The sequence below is a fragment of the Palaemon carinicauda genome, chromosome 27 (genome assembly GCF_036898095.1).
Source record: "Palaemon carinicauda isolate YSFRI2023 chromosome 27, ASM3689809v2, whole genome shotgun sequence".
Lineage (NCBI taxonomy): Eukaryota > Metazoa > Arthropoda > Malacostraca > Decapoda > Palaemonidae > Palaemon > Palaemon carinicauda.
The window spans coordinates 11,625,367-11,643,663 of record NC_090751.1 but is presented as its reverse complement, the minus strand read 5'-3'; the positions used below and the strand labels follow the sequence as shown (position 1 = coordinate 11,643,663).

Sequence of the window (18,297 nt, the reverse complement as noted above, 5' to 3'; positions counted from 1 at the left end):
ACAGCATATTTCATGAACTACTAAATCTACCGAGACACAGGACACTTTCCCAACTTTCTCACTCCTACATGACCTAGCCCCAAACATTTAAATTTTAATGTTGTCAGTAAAAATAAGAATTGGAGATTCTGCAAATCTCCCCAGGTCACCTTGATTGTTTTCATAAGGATCAAGTTACGCAAAGCCAAAACCTTTGTTATTGACTTTTAAAGAGATACTGCTCCTGTATTTCATACATTTAAAGGACTCTAGTTTTAAAACAGTAGTTTTGGATTTGCAAAGCCCTCCCAATTGGTCAGTGAAGGCATCGGCAAAGCTATGATTTGTAATCTCATTATATTATATACACATATATAGTATATATACACATACTGTATATATATGTATGACATATCCATGTTTGTTGATAGAAACCTTCTGTACAATTTAATTTCTTTGTTTCTTACTTCCTTCTCGAAACAAGTTTCACCATCTTTCTTCTTTTGGATTATAATGCATATTTCAAACTTAAAGGTTACACTACCTTTATCTATGCAGAATGATATGGGTGATCAATGTGATTTGTTTTAAAAAATGTAATTCTAATATTTACTCCAGTCAATATTCAACTAGGCTACCCTCAAGTCTAATTTGCTTTATTCAGAAACATAGCTTGAAAATGACAATGATACCAATTTATTCCCAAGATATAATCTATGGTACTATCATCACAGCAACAGAGAATGCTGCAAAGGAGGGCCCTTATACAGTATGCACATAACCTAGAGTTAACAGCAAAATTTGAAAAAGAGATTGTAAAAATCTTCGCAAGGCGGAAGAATGATGTAGCGCTGAGTGGACTGAAAATAAAGGTAGGCAAAATGAAAAGATAGCGAGAGAGAAAGTACGGTATGGAGGGGGGCCATGAGTATGAGGGAAAACTGTATGGGAACTCAACAATTTGTACCAAATGTAACATAGGGTGTCACTAAAGATGCTGAGAATTATATAGAGTAAGAGGTTTTATAAGGAGTACTTGTAAAATATTTTCAATGGCTGAAATGTATTTGGAAAGCTAATGAGCAAGACAGGACAGGGAAGTGGAAAACCATGTTGTATTTAAAGATCATATCTTAATAATAGAATATTTTTAACATGGGGACAACTTGACCTATGAAATAGGTATGGAAAGAGCTGAGAGAAAAACAATAATTGACTGAAGTCTCAATGAAATTAATAGATATGGTTACACTATTAATAAATAACAATGTCCCATTGATAAATATAGCAAAGTCTTACAGTGGGTACATAAGGACTGTACTACTATATGTGGTGGAAGCAAGAAAACAAGAAATTTAAGGAAATTTTGAATAAGTGTGACTATAAATTTATTTGAAGAAGGGCCAGTGTGAATGTGGAAAATCATATGAGTAAAGAAGTGGTTGAGAGATTCCCAAGCGACGAGAACGGACGAAAGGCACTCGGTCAAATGAGTAGCAGGACAAAGACATGTAGGAAACTGCCCCAAAAAACAAGAGAAAAAAGGGACCTGTTGGAGGTGTGAAAACTTATGGCTTTCCTCATCCCAATGAAAACAATCACAATGATGATTACTATAGAATCAAATGGATACTGTGCTTCATGTGGCTCCTCTTAGAATCTTAAGCTCAGAATGAAGCAAAGATCACAAGTCCATCAAAGCTAAGCTGAAATATACAATTCTCCTACCCAAGCCCTAAAATATCTAATCATGAAAGAGTGTTACTTCACTTAGTGGGTGCATCAACACATGAACAAGGATCGCATATTATGATTAAAAGATAGCAACAGATCAATAAAATACATAAATTTCAATGAAACGCGCAATATTGCAAATTTAGTTTCACATCAGAATAGCTCACTTCATACTTGCTTTCTCCTCAACTCTACCATCATAAACTGCAATTGCAAAGAAATCAAATTCTCATTTTAAAATCTAAGCTAAAACTTGGATTGGTGAATTATTTACAGTAATAATAGTAATAATTACATTAATCTCTAGAAGTAAAAATATCTAAAATTCAAACCCTTTCATGGAAATAAATATACAGTACTGTACATGACCTACAATGATATGACAAAAATATTTATTTGACAATTGAAGAATGTAAATGCTAAGTCCCACAGAAACAAAAACATAAATGTCTTAGTCAAAAATAGTTTATGAGATTCATGAGCAAAGCAGCATTTGAAGCCTAAGCTAATTTGAGAAAAGATAAAACTATTGTAATGGGCAATAAAAAGAAAATAATTTTAGAACATTAAAAGGGACTATAAAAGTTACTTGCCATGTACCGTACATTTTTCTTGTAAAATTTCAGGATAAATGATTTATTCATACCCTTGCAATTGATATATAAAAAACATAATTTAGGCAAGATTACCATTGCTGGATAGCTAGCCGAAGATTCTATATAGGCCCCAAAGTTTAGTTAATAAAGTCCACTACATATAAATGAACAAATAAAGATCCAAATATGCTTGAAAACTCGCCTTCCCAAATAATACAATAAATATGAAAACAGTAATTTCTCCCGACTGTTCTCCAACCACTTACATAATACAGATTTAAAATAGAGGTTAATAAATGTTTGAATCAAGGTAAAAAATTAATGTTAGTTACAACAGAACTGTAATAAAAGTTTTCACCTAATATTCCTTATTACAATACTGTATCTACAAAATACTGTATTGTGAAAGTCAACTGTTTAATGATACAGACCTTTAAATTTCCAATGAATAAAATACCTGAAGTATCAGGGGATGACAAATTCTTAATAGCAAGAAAAAATATATAGATTTAATATTGTATACCTGTACAGTGTATTCACAAAAATATCGTCAAAAAAAAAAAATGATAAAATAAATTTCGTTACACTGAAATAAGCACGTATACCATAAGAAACTGGTGTGAAAAGAACATGTACTGTATATCAGGTACTGATGAACGGACTTCCTCTTACAGAAACGTGCACTGTTCTGTCAATTAAAGCACACGAGCATGCTTGAGGTGCAAGTGTCCAACACAACTGATTACAAAATTAAGTTTTCTCAATTCATCTAAAATAATTGTAATTACAGCAAGAAAACAAAACTCAAAAGAGAAAATGTTTACTGGGCATCTCATAATATCCACAACATAAGCTAATCAAATGTACTGGACACTTGCTATACATTTTTTTCATGCCATGTTTATGCAAAACTATGGCAAGCCTATAGTAGCAGGACACAGGGGTGGGGGGATACTCACGCATGCTTCGGCTATCGCTCTCTCCGTCATTTGTGGCTATGGAGGCTGTAAAGAGAGACACACAATCAACACAGCAAACTCAGCTAAGGCCACACCATGCAAACTGAGCAAGTACTTCCAAAGGACACAGCATCATACAAATATAAAAAAACTCACCTGAACTCTCGTCTAAGCACTGTTGACTAATAATTGCTGGTTCACTTTGTCCAATACAATTATCAGATTTTACTGCCTATCAACAGTTCACCGTGAAGGTCAATTATATGCATATGATGCAATCCTTTGGTTTGTAAGAGGGTAACTGGTTACCATAGCTTAGCACAGAGGTGAAACAAAATACAATCTTTAGTCAACATACCAGTGTATTCATTATGCCATTATGTAGCTTTTTTAAAATCATACTTCTTATCAGTGATATTAATGTTTAAGTCATAGTGCCTGGCATTTGACAACCCAATATTACCCATCTCAAGCAATTGTCTTGATTCAGGGTGCAACATAAAGTGCATTTTAATTCTGTTTGGAAAAAAATTAAAGGACATTTAGGACACATTATTATGGGCTAGGAAAGGAATACTATAAGTACACATTGCAACTTGTGAACTTATGTATGACCAAGGTTGTGTGCAGGACACAGGACAAGCTATAATTTATGCTATATAAATAAGCATATTCCATGTTGCGTCAAAAGAAAATGCAGCTATTCGAGCTAGGTCATCTGTTTTGCTACTTAAATATCCTAAACACCAAAATGGAGCTATAATTGTAGAACATCAATAAAGCTAATTGTCAAAAATAAATTTGAAAAGTATTCACCGTAAAATGTAATACGAGTCACAGTGATAGAAAAAAAATGGCTTAATTTACCTACGTAATGGTCTTATACGTATATAGAAACATTTTATCTAGTCAGTAATGCCATACTGTAGAAATAAGGTACTGAAAAGGTATCTTGATATATATGTCTGCAAGAGATACCAATATACAACAGATAGATTTGACAAAAACAAAACTAGTATAGTAAAATTAAATAAAAATAAACATGAGAAACAACAAAGTACAGTATGCAATATTGATGAAATACATACAGTATTGCTAATAAAGTGCTTCCCAAATTAAAACTATTCCGCACACACTATAATTTAATGCTAGCCCTTCCCAATGTACATCCTAAATTATAACGAAAAAATAAAATGAATCTAAAGTGATCAATACTCATAATAATCAAGGTTGTTATTGAATTAAACTTGAAAGACGTATGCGACCCCACAATTACCCAGTTATTGCCTATAAGAATAAAAAATTATAATACAAGTATAATGTACTTTTGATTCTATACACAGTACTAATCAGGAAATTTGTATTTCAGCAAGCTTTAAAATCTTTTGGAGGTATGATGAATAGTCTGTAATTTTGACCATTCAGTAAATGAGTGTATTAAAAATTCTTCTAGGTAAAGTCTTAAATACCAAATAATGACAGTGAGTAGTTATACTGCCATGAACAAACGACCTTATATCAGCAATTTAAAGCAGAAGAATATACCTTAATAAACAGACACATAAAAATCAACAGCCTAATCCTTTTAATTTTAAGTACCAAAATATTTGCTGAAAGTTGCCATGACTTAAATAAAATATTGAATAATGACCAGAGACTATGATTAAAAAATTGGTCCAAGAGACTATTTGGCTTTATTATTAATACACCAACTTGCAGTTTCCAATCCTCATACAATACGTTACTACTTAACCCTTCATATAAGCCTTTACTACTTGATAGGGATTTTGCTGTTCAATACCTTTTAGTTACCATTTTAATTGGCAAAACCCCTCTCACTGACCTGCTACTCATTAAATACTTGTTATGCCCTTGGGAGATACAGAAAAAATCTAAACAGCTTAAAATATATGGTATAGTTTAGATCCAAATTGGGTCTCCTAAAATCTGTTTATAAAATTCCATCTCAGGTGCTTCCCTATAAGATTCTGAATATTACATAAACTTAATTGAAAAAAAATTAGAGGAACAGAAATATAAACAAAGTTGCGCATTTCTCATAACTATGCATTCCTATAATCCTACTTTATATAAATTTTGTTTATTATGCAATACATTGTGCTGTTCTTTAACTTCAACTTTACTTTTAAAATACTATACTAATACGGTAATTAAATTCTGCTGTAAACTTTAAAAATGCCAAATGGGGTATAATACTTCAAAATTGATGATGATAATGACATACAATATTAATCATCACTTTAGCCCTACCCTTAGAAGAATGTAATTCTACTATATTAAGGCCTGTAACATACAAGGACTTGTCTTTCAAAACTTAAAGCATTGATGTAACCCATTTTTTCCCCAAAATGATAATGAGGATTAAGCTTTCATAACTTTATGAAAATTTTCTTTAATTTGATGTACGTAATATCATCCTTTGCTGTACCGTAAGTTTTTTATCCCCCTCAACTTTACTGTTATAAAAATCAAGTGCTTAAAACCACCTTAAAAGAGTGTTATGCTTTTGATTTGTAAAATATTTTTCCCTTTACATGCAATTCCTTTAAAAAAAAAAAATTCTTGACTCAATTGTTTTTCTTCTTTATTTGCATTTAATTTTCTAGCAGCATGCTAGTCAAATCAAAGACCAATTAACACATTTTGTAGCTCTAAAAACATTGCAAGTTATAAGTTCTCCTTTTTAAAGTAATAATAAAAATAAAAGGTCTTTATGTGGTGTGATGGCATTACAATTGCTGCACTGTACTGGTTTTTTCATTAATCACAAATACTGAATGACAATGGGGTTTGTGTGGAACCTGTTCTGAATAGAAGGTAAAGATGGAGGAAAAGGATTAATAGGATTTGGAGAAGAAAGGTTCAATGGAGGAAGATGCTTCCAATAGAGATAGTTGGAGTGGACACAGAAAGGTAACCAACCCACAGGACTAAGGATAGTGGAGGGGATAAAGATGTTTCTGTACATGTGTACAATTTTACCCAATATATTTCAGTATAAAATTAACAAATATACTTTGCTGTACTGGTATGTACCGAGAAAAACAAGGCATGTGTATTCAAAATTGAGAAAAGATCAACACAAACCTTAAAATACAATAACTGGCATGTTTGTGTTCCCCTTACTGAACTAATTCATTCAACATCCATAACCCACAAAGTCCCATACGCACAGTAACTTTGGAGGCTACATCAAATCAGTGTCATTATATCTCACTCTTGACATACCTATTAGTTGTGTGGTACTCACTAGAGAAAGCACATTGATGAATTTTTTCTAGTTTCACCAGTATACAACAGTAAGTTTTGTCGAATTGCCTAAAAATAGTTGTAGTCATTGAAAAAGCTTGACACTGAATGCCGAAAGGACCAAAAAATATTCAAGAGATTTAAATTAATCTTTTGAATATGGACCAGCTAGAAGTTCAGTCAAAATTTACAGGCAAGATGTAAGAGACAAGAAACCTCAAAGAATATTTAGCTCACAAAGCAGGCAATTTCCACATAAAATATACCAGGTATATTAATCTGCAAAATATCTATTAGTTGAATAAAATGTTTCTCTGCTTTCTTCAAGAGCATTACTAACTGATTAGAACTCCACAACCCTTGGCATTTAGTAAATTGATATGTGATCAATAAAAAAACTAAACTTAAATTTCCAGCCTGAGAAAGACACCAGCTTATTGTAAAGATTTCTCTTGTGCATCAAGGAGATTAATAAAATAAAATAATTTCACAAAAGTAAAATAATTCATATTCCATTCCATTAAACTAGACTGAATTATTATCTCTTCCAAATTCAAATACACCAACATGCCTAGATACCCAACAGGATTTGTAAAAGGAAAAAAAGCAAAAGATACTTTTCAGAATACCAAGTAATATTTCCTAAAATGAATGCAACTGCCAAATCCTTACCAACTCTACAATGAGAATACTGTAGCCAAAACTAGAAGCATCTACCCTAAATATCTATGAAAGACAATTTCATCTTCAAAGACAAAATCTAAAATCAATTTGGTTTTATCTTCATAGACAAAAGAAAAACCCTATCTAAGGGCCAATCTTTAATAAGCAGAATTTTGATAATGAAATTTGTTATATTCTATACTCTCCTGATGTTCAATTTGCTTTTTCACCAGAAGCTTGGTTTATCGATGTTTACCCCCAAAAAATTTATCAGAAATTTTCCCATTTTCTTTCCTTTCAAAAGATACATGCCCCCAGTAAAGAAATGAAAAAAATCTAATGATTAACAGTAAGTAGCACATTAACAGTTTCCTGTTCTTCAGTTTTGAAGTCGAAAGGATTCCCTATTCCTTAGAATCACAAATTAGAGGGGACAAGGATGGGCATGTATATGAACATCAGGCATGTATGGAAATAAATAAATTCATTATAAAACTCTGTTTCTGTGAACCTACCTTGGTGTTCATATTGCCAATCCCCACACTCTGATGGAGGTGGAAAACCAGTGAAGGAAAGAAATAGGTTAACAAGAATTTGAAACTAAGTGACAATGGTACATACCAGTGACCTAAATCATTCTTCTTTCAGGGAAAAATACTTAAATAACAATTTGTTTTTAAAACATATGCAACCCATACTAAGTAAGCTTTTCTTGAGCCTACAGTATATTAGAAAAGCAAACTCTCCAAACTAAGGAAAAGGGAAAGATGGTACCAACTGCAGTGTTATCCGAGAGCCCAGATTACCATATCACCAATTCTCCCCCATTCTGTCTTCAACGGGGAAAGAAAACGCAAATGGATTTGGTGAAGGGAGTTTGTATGCTTTACAAAATAAAAAAAAAGGGATAGATCGTATATTTTGCGACCCGTAAACCTTATTTCAACTTCCAAGATACTACTTTATAAAGATGTATCAGAAATCTTAAGAAAAGGTCAAAAGGGGAACCAAAGGACAGCATCTTATATTGAACAGAGGAATATCATAGCTATCTTATCTGTGAACAAGGCTGAACCCTTAAAGTCTACAGGAAGCCTAGCCTTTAAATGAAAAAAAATCCACGATAATGTAATATAAAAATCGAATTAGATAATAAAAAATAGCTTTTAAAAGCACGCTCAGTTTTCCTTCCTAATCAGGGTCAGACTGTACTGCTATTAAATAGATTTTACAATTATAATCTATGAGAGCAAATTTTTTCTTTGGCAATTTAGTCATCACATTTTTATGAGGTGGATAATGTCAAGCACTGATAGACTAATCTGTCGTTCTAATTTTCTGCTTATCTGATCTATTAGATAGACCTAAACTAATTACAAAAACATATTTTATCACATACAAATAGAGAGAAGACAATTTTCTTATACATGAACTGTATCATATCAATGAGTTCCTCTAAAATATTCAAAGACTAGAACAAGAGGGGTATCATAAGAGAAACTGATATCAATTCCTAAGACTTGTGAAGACATTGAATGGTTCTTCTTTGCCTTGCTTTGTTTTAATTGACAGTTTGCAGATTATTACAAAATTATCAGCTCAAAGTTCTAAGGAGTTTCCAAGGGTGTTTCTCACATAACATGCTAATCACCATCAAGAATCATATAGCTAGCACAAAGTATGTGGAAATTGAAACAGATATCAAACACAAAGAGACTAAAACCTTTGGGAAAACAAAAACATGGAAAAGTTAACACAGGCAAAAAGACAAAAAATAAATGATGAAACAAACAGAAGACAGGTAATTTTTACAATAATAGAATACGGTTACTGAGCTTTGGAGGCACATTGTAATCAAACCTAGATTGTTATACAGCACTGCAGTTGGCCTCATTTAGCCTTTCTTTTCTGAGTTTGGAGTCAATACTTCACTAACAATATAAAAATTAAAGCTTTATAATAATTCACATCTATGTAGGAACGCAATTTAGTAGGCCCTTCAATCAAATATCTTCCAGGAAATACTGAGAAGCGAGTCATCTATGAGCTCTACAACACTTGGTTCAGCAACACTAGCTTTATCATAAAAAAAAGAACATGAAGGTAGATAAGATGAAAATGTATTTATAAAAAAAAAAAAAGCATAAGACAAATCAATTGCTTACCTTCAAAGTCCTCATCGACTTTGGGAAATGATGTAAAGAGAGCAAACATTATTCTTCACAAACACAGACAATGTTAACAAAAGGTACTCTATTTTTTTCAGTAAATTCCATGTACAGGGAAACTTCAAGAATTATTAAAGTCGCCGCAGAGATTCCAGGCAAAATAAGCCCCACCCACAGATGACATCATACCCAAATCATGTTGTCTCTCGAGTTAACAACGATCACAACACATCCCCTAAAGTGTTTCCTAAAGTGTTTATAAGTTAGTATAGTCTGAAATTTGTAAAGGGGTGTATTGCAACCGCTGCTAACGTGGGACACAACATGATTGACTATGATGTCATCAGGGGGTGGGGCTTATTTCGTCCGGGATATTTGCGGCGACTATAGTCATTCTTAAACTGAATTTCACTGGGTTAACAGAGTATCCAAATCATTAATGAAAATTAAGTGTGAATTAATTTTAAAAAGGTTCCCCTTTTGTAAACATTAGAAGCCTACATATACAACACCATAAGTGATCTGATCAGAGTTTAGAAAAAGGAGATTGAAAATTAGTGTTTAGTTTTGCTGTCATAAGTCATACACATATTGGTTTTGAAATTTTTCATAAAAAAAATTATGAACTCGTCCTTCTGATCAGATCCATATATGTGATGTTATACTTTCAGATAAATCACACGTAGCATTCATGATTTACACATTAATGGTTTACTAAGCTGCAGAGCTGACAGGTAAATAAACAAAACCTGCTGTCAATTAGAAATTCCCAGTTTATATAAATGACGACTTTTGATAAAACCTTACGACTATTTTCATGGAAAATTACCCTTCCTCTTATAACCTTGTTACTAAATTTCTTTTTTATAAGTAATGTAGTTATCTGCTGATAAATGATCTTCTAAAAACACAATAAACTCTAAATGGAATAAAAATCTTCAGCTGGATTAAAAGACCTGTACGCAAAACAATTCATATTTAATCATATCATGACAGAATCACCACCTTTTTATACTTATTCATAATCTAATATTCTTTTAATTTAATAACTGTACTCAAATTCTTCAACTAGAATTTCTGTAAAATAATTAATAATTTAAAGTAAAAATAAATAACTTTGAGATGCTATAAGCTAAACACACTTATGTTGGGTATGCAGCACTGCCTGCTTTCTGCCAGAATAAAAGATTTCCTTACAAGTCCCACTAAGTAAAAAATATTAAACCAAAAACCACTAAAATATTGTACTATCATCAAGCTAGTTATGTAAATACTCTATTTATCAATAACCTTATATGTAAGCTTCAACAAAAAATTTGTGGTATTACTGTACATACCATACATGAATGGTTAAGTTAAAAAATTGGTTAAAAATATTATGCTGAAGTTAATATTCTAGCTGAAATGATTAGATTTTAATAACTGTTAATAATTTAAAAGGCTTATCTCTTAAAAGCACCAATGCTGATAATAAAGGACAGTTAACAATATCTAACGAACTATTTAACAAATTCTTCCACGTACAAAATATTTAAAATGTAAAAATGTACATTAACCTGGCATGTTCAATTCCGAGTCACGTTGAGTTTCTTCACAATATATCCTTGGGCTAACAACATCTATAGCAATACTTCCCTATTTCTGTGACTGGAACTTATAGTATAGTGTAAGGGACCATTCACTTCACTATGTATTCAGTTAATGTATAAGTTTTATAAACTATTACTTATGTGATAACATCTGCAATTAGTTTTCAATAAGGCCAACATGAGGAGGTATCTATCTTTAGTTTTGCAAATTAGGTTCTATTTATTGTCCACAAAGTTTATTGGATAGATTACTTAAACTTAATTATTTTACAAATAATTGAGGATATGAAAAATCCATCACAAATATATACTATTACTGTTTTGTTTATTTTCTGATAAAGAATATCCCACTACCTCATCCTCTAAGTTAATATAATAAACCAGCACTTATATGACAAAAAAAAAATACTTATCAGGTACCACTTTTCTTGACATTGATCAATGGTATAATTTCTTTGAATTTTAAACTAATTTAAAAAGCCATCGAAAGAAAACCAATCAAATTTAAGAGCTAAAATAAACCTACCCAGGCAGTCTGCATCCCTTCGTAAATGGTATTTAAGTATGTAATTACAAATCCAACATTATTAATGCATCAAATTAATGGTAACCATCATCAGGCATAAAACCTTGCGGCTTAGGCTATAAGGCTATAATTCTAAGAAAAAATGCCTGACTTTCCTAAAAAGTTTTGCTTCAAATTTAGTAACATTAGCAAAGTACAGTATCTGGAACATTATACTTTACTTTACCACCTTTGGGTGATTGCCTTATTCTTGAAAAAGTACAACACTAAATGGAGGCAAGATACAACTTAATCCATGATAGTTATTATAACAGGCAATAAGGGAACAAAGCATCCATTCAAGAGAAGCTTAAACACAGTCACTTTACTTCGCAAGACTGTTCTCCCTCAAGATTCAAATTTACAAAGAACATAACATATTAAAGCAACAACACACACGTTACATATTATTCACAACTCTTCAAACAAAGCACAAAGTGATACAGTGGATCACATTAACAACTGTGCATTCATACAGTGGTAAAAAAACTAAGATAAAACTAAATGTGCTCAAGGAAAATCCTTTCATATGTTCTAACGTTTTAGGGTCTTACCACCAATCAATTACCCAAAAGGTAATCTACATTTTTAAAAATATTTAGCAATGTAATCGGCAATTAGTCACCGTAAAACCTTAATTAATGACAAGCAAACCAAAGGGTATTATTACTGTCTGAAACTATTATTTGTAACTCACTAAAAGTAGCAACTGAAACTAAAAAAATTTAAAACCAAGCAAGACAAAAAATAAAGACTTTTACTCACGTTCATTATCGGAACCGTCTTCTGACTTATCATCCTTGCTTTTATTGAGGAATGGGAACTTTCTACTAAAGGATAAGGTTTTCTTCTTCCTTTCAAGAGTAGATTGCTGGAATGACCAAATTCTCCTTTTTATAAATCAAATTATGATATAATATTCAGCTTAAATCTATGCTTGTATCACTTGCGCATATTCCAATCGCATTTCCCGATAAGGATTTAGCACAGTATACGGTTGAAATCAAAATGAAAAAGGATGGGAAACAAACCCTTGCGTCATTGTTGTTCTTGCCCTGGAAAGCTACAGACCGGAGTCTGGCCTTTTGTTTTTTCTCCCAGCGTGCTTTAGAAGGAATGATCCCCGTTGTGCCTGTAAAAATCAATTGCCGGTGAAAACTAGCTTAACCTAAACTATGATGAATAAGGAAAATATAAAAAATAAAAAATTATAAATTTTAGATATTATATCTATAGCTAAGCAAAAAGTTCAATAATTCAAGATATACTTTCCAAGAAATTATCATTAAAAAGAAAATTATCTACTATAGTCCATTTCTTTTAGCGATGCATAGTTGCACCGACTCGCAGCGGTGCCCTTTTAGCTCGGAAAAGTTTCCTGATCGCTGAATGGTTAGAATTATCTTGTCCAACCAATCAGCGATCCGGAAACTTTTCCGAGCTAAAAGGGCACCGCCACGAGTCGGTGCAAATATGCATCGCTAAAAGAAATGGACTATAGGTTAAAATACTCTATCATGAAATTTATGTGAATACAGTATACAAGAAACCATTAAAATAAATTGCCATTTATAATATGCTAAGCCTAGTTAATTGCTAATGAAAGTTACATAGTTTCTGTATCCTACACTGCAAACATTTTCATTATTAAGACATAATGAACCGATTGTTAAAACTTAATGGATCTTTATAGACATTACCAGTAAAGTTCATTATTCTGGTTAGCTGGCATAAACTAAGAAAGAAATCCAATGTGTCCAACACTAAAATAAGAGGATGAAAAAAATGAAAAATCTAAAAATTAACCCAATGATTTATACTGTGCCAAGCATACATTTAAGCAAATGAATGCATTATCGTTACCTAAAATATCTTAATCTAAATTTTTTTTTGAAAAGTTAATAAAATTTTGTAATACAGCATAAACTGAGGAGGAAATGCCTCACAATTATATGTAGAATTCATACAGTTAACAAAAATTAAAAAAAAACTTAAATTACTATCGTAAGAACTAAAAAACAAATTAGGAGGTACATACATACTGCTAATGGCCAACCTATTCTAATTAAAATACAATAATCCTCAGTCAAATTTTCCGAATTTTGACAAAATGCAGTGAACCAAAAAAACTTCCAGTCCATTTTTCCCTTTCAAAATCAATCTAATCGCTACAGATAATCTAATAGGATAGTTGATATACTAATCACATGACAAGCAGCTCATCTGTATCTGGGGATTTCAAACTCATACCAATAGACTTTATTCCTTCCTTCATTAATGAACATTAGCATCGCATCTTCAATAAACCATACCAACAATAATAATTTTCTTAAGAATATTATGACCTCCGCATACCTTCCTCTTCTCCCGTTGGAAGCACCCGTCGAGCCTGCCACCACTGGTCATCGGATGCATTTGTTACGTGAAGGATTTCTCCATAATTAAAGGCAAGACCTCGTGAAGGCAAACCATCATCACGGTTGGGATCGTAATCAAACAGTGCTCTGTAAAATTGATATCAAAATAACATTCATTACTGTCATAAAACAGGAACAAAGCTCTAAAAAGGTATAAATCAAATTTATGAATCATCAGTACAGTATATGAATGTGGTGACACTTAAAATATTTGTATGATTAATATTCTAATTACTGTATATAATATAATTTAACAGGACCCATGTATTTTTCAAATTTAAGATAGACATATTTGCCAAGTAATATTTGAAAAGATGGACAACATTGGGAAAAGATACCAACAGTAGTCTTGGGTAAAATGCTTATAATCTGCAACAATTACATCTGTATGAATTTTCCCAGACGACACCTGTTATTGATTATACAATTACCAAAAATCTTCTCTTATACATTTAGCAACCACTATTTGTTTCCTGTTCAAATCATCACCTGCTGTGAGATGAGGATATTTGTACTGCCCAAGTACCAGTAGGGAAAATAGTCAATTTTGTTGTATGGGTTGCATACAAGCATTTATTTATTATGTTTTTTAACATTATCCTCATACTCTATAAACAAACATTTTCTTTGGATGCATAATGAACAAAATATTTTCCTAGGTGTTTGATTCAACAAAATGTAAATTTCAGAGGAGCAAACTACACCCAAACTGCAATAATTAAAATAAGTTTACTTAAACTATATCAAACTTATACATATATATAACAAACAATGAAAAAAGTCATCCCCCATAAACTGGCAGTAATACAAGAGTCAACTTGAAGTGCACTGTCAATTATTTAAAAGCATGGCACTGAAAGTTTATCACAAGGGTAGCCATGGTCAAAGGAGAGCGATAAGTTTTATCATGGCAATATGAAAATACCGTAGTTTGAACTGAGAAATTCAAAGACCACCACAAATGTGGTATGTTATAATTGTTAACAATTCTATTCTCACAAGCTCTGCTTCAACACAGGAAAAGTAAGTCTTAGAATGAGATACTGATAGCAGTAGCTTTATAGTTAGTTTTCATCATGGCACAGATTTAATTTTTATCTAAGAATGCACCCTCTGTAACTCTTCAACTATCTCAGTATTTCAGTATTTACTGGTAGTTAGCAAGGACAGAAGAGACAATTTTGATACCTTTGTCTTGGACTTAGTGAGGTACAGTACTGTAATTAGGTATATATCTAGATCAAAATGTATTATGTACACAGTCTATTACAGGCAAAAGAAATGAAAAAGAGATGAAAGCTGAGTAGCCTAACCAGCAAAAATGTCCAGGATATACTGTTTTTATAGTCTTGGATTATGCACAAGGAATCCATAGATTCCAAAATCTGGACATGATAACGTTAGAATTTGAAATCCTAATCAGGATGTTATCATTCAGATTGATGATAATTCACGTAAGTCAATTTCCAAAGCTTTCGGTGATAAGAGATTGATAAAAAATCCTTTTTACTTGACCATACTCTGTAGGGAAGTATAAAGCCAAAAGTGTACTTTGCATGTAGCACAACAAAGTTCTTTGCAAAGTACATTCAACCCCAACTACTGTACCTGGTTTTCTGCAAATTACTTTTTATTCATTCCATTTTACTTTTGCCACTTAATTTCAATTCCTTAAACTCTATTTTGCTCCAATTTCAAAGAGTCATTTAAGACTAAGCCATAATTTGAGTACTCTCAGTGATTTCAATAAAATACTTAACCCTTTTACCCCCAAAGGACGTACTGGTACGTTTCACAAAAGCCATCCCTTTACCCCCATGGACGTACCGGTACGTACTTGCAAAAAATGCTATAAAAATTTGTTTTTCATATTTTTTTATATTTTTTTTGAGAAAATTCAGGGATTTTCCAAGAGAATGAGACCAACCTGACCTCTCCATGACAAAAATTAAGGCTGTTAGAGCAATTTAAAAAAAATATACTGCAAAATGTGCTGGGAAAAAAATAACCCCCTGGGGGTTAAGGGTTGGAAATTTCCAAAAACCCCGGGGGTAAAAGGATTAAAAAGTAGTGTATAAACTTACCTGACATAGAGACTACGTTTTTGCGTTGTTCTTAGCGTGCCAGACATCATCTGTTGCTTGAGATCATGAATTTTAGCCTCAAAGCGGTTGTACTCATCAGGTTTATATTGCACCGTTAAATTCACTGTCTGCCCACATCCCTGAATAATGAAAACAGTACTTGTTTAGAAATGCAATCTACAACTGTTACACATATTGTTTAGAAATTCAATCTACAATTGTTACGCATATTGTATACACAAATATGTAGGCATGTATACTAATTACAATTTAATAAATACACATAGTTTTCAAGGTAGTATGTAAATTTAAAATGGCGAGGTATTTTCCCAGTTATCCATACAATGCCAATTTTTAAAAGATAGACCATAACATCAATTTCTATCTACCATATCTTGAAAAATTATATACTGTACCAGATTCACTATACATTACAGCACAGTTAACCCTTTTACCCCCAAAGGACGTACTGGTACGTTTCACAAAACTCATCCCTTTACCCCCATGGACGTACCGGTACGTCCTTGCAAAAAAAAATGCTATAAAAAAATTGTTTTTTCATATTTTTTATATTTTTTTGAGAAAATTCAGGCATTTTCCAAGAGGATGAGACCAACCTGACCTCTCTATGAAAACAATTAAGGCTGTTAGAGCAATTTAAAAAAAATATACTGCAAAATGTGCTGGGGAAAAAATAACCCCTTGGGGGTTAAGGGTTGGAAATTTCCAAAGAGCCTGGGGGTAAAAGGGTTAATTAATACACATAGTTTTCAAGGTAGTATGTAAATTTAAAATGGCGAGGTATTTTCCCAGTCATCCATACAATGACGATTTTTAAAAGATAGACGATAACATCAATTTCTATCTACCATATCTTGAAAAATTATATACTGTACCAGATTCACTATACATTACAGCACAGTTAACAAGTATGAACAGATTACATTATATAATACATCAGTTTCATACTACAACTGAATTACATTCAGTACACTTTATAATGCTAGGGTATCATGCAAATAAAACATGATCTATAACATTATTATCACTGTCTAATACATTAAATTCAAAATTTAAATACCTAATAGATATGCTAATATTATAGAACAAAAATCTAGATAAATACAGTATATAACTTCAAATCAATGAAGACCATATTATAATTTTCAGCCCAAGATACATTAAACCAAACTAGTTTCTGCTAGAGCCTTCAACACTACTAACAATTGTACTAGGTAAAATAAATAATCATTTGAAGTAAACATGAATATTTCGTAATCGTCTGGCTATATCTGTAACAAACTGGTAATAAATGTAAACAACACTTATGGGGGAACTGGAAGTTTCCGGGTTAAAAATATATATACAGTATATAACAGTATATAATTAAAAAGTGAGGCAGAGAGGAGAAACATGCTTGGAAAACTTTGGTCTGAAAACTATTCTTAGATTTGGAAGGATCACGTGGATTTTCAAGTCTTGAATTCTCCAAATAAACACTGAAATGCAACACAAGAAAAAAAGATATCAGAGATGAGATTTACCTGAAGATGCAAAAACACTCTAATCTTAACATGACGATGAAAACCTCAAGATGAACAGTAAATTTAGTTACGTAACATTGACTACTGAGCTTTACAGTCAAATCCGGTGTGGCATGATGCTGCATATGCTTGATATGTTAATTTTTTTCACCAGCCATTAATTCCCTAGTCCTGAACAGAGCTCCATTCCACCTAAAGATATTATCTACTTTTTCGTAACAAAATTATTCTACTCCGCTCCAAACCTCTTTTCTTACCTTCGACTGGAAAAGGCAAAGACAAAATAAAATAATCCTTAAATTTTCTTGAATTGTTAAATGCATATCTTTTGTAGCAATAAGTGTCCCATGCTTAAAAATCTAGACAATTTTATCACACTATGTCCACAAGTATATAGCTCTAGTAGAACCAAAAAACAATAAGGCTAGATAAAACCTTCCAAGAATAGCTGAAATAAAACGAAACTCCAAAGTAATTATTAAGATGATGCTTAAAAATTAACTAATCTTCAGTTCATTTTACATATAACTCCAAAAAGCATGAATAAAATAAAGCCGGTCACTAATACTTATGATGCACGAGATCAAATTGGACTATTGACAGCTGATACTAACCTTGAGAGTCTGTGCAGCCTGTTCATGAGTAGCAGTCCGGAGATCTGTACCATTGACGTTGAGGATTTGGTCTCCGCGTCTGAGCTCCCCTGAAAGATCTGCAGGTCCACCAGCT

At 32.2% G+C, this 18,297-nt stretch overlaps 1 protein-coding gene across 8 annotated transcripts in view; it reads right to left on the bottom strand.

Moving 5' to 3' along the window:
* Positions 1-18,297, bottom strand: part of dlg1 (discs large 1) — a 671,410-nt gene that overhangs the window by 19,201 nt on the left and 633,912 nt on the right. For 4 of the 8 annotated variants that reach the window (XM_068350732.1, XM_068350731.1, XM_068350733.1 and 1 more), the window contains 7 exons: positions 18,183-18,297; positions 16,025-16,164; positions 13,879-14,027; positions 12,555-12,655; positions 12,289-12,394; positions 9,367-9,384; positions 3,269-3,313 (listed from right to left, as the gene is read on the bottom strand). The exon at positions 18,183-18,297 is cut by the window's right edge and continues 99 nt beyond it. In XM_068350732.1, the coding sequence (XP_068206833.1) occupies positions 3,269-3,313; positions 9,367-9,384; positions 12,289-12,394; positions 12,555-12,655; positions 13,879-14,027; positions 16,025-16,164; positions 18,183-18,297 (674 nt within the window). Of the gene's footprint in view, positions 1-3,268; positions 3,314-7,603; positions 7,747-9,366; positions 9,385-12,288; positions 12,395-12,554; positions 12,656-13,878; positions 14,028-16,024; positions 16,165-18,182 lie in introns of those variants that run through there. The other 4 variants (XM_068350734.1, XM_068350729.1, XM_068350728.1 and 1 more) reach the window with 4 other exon arrangements.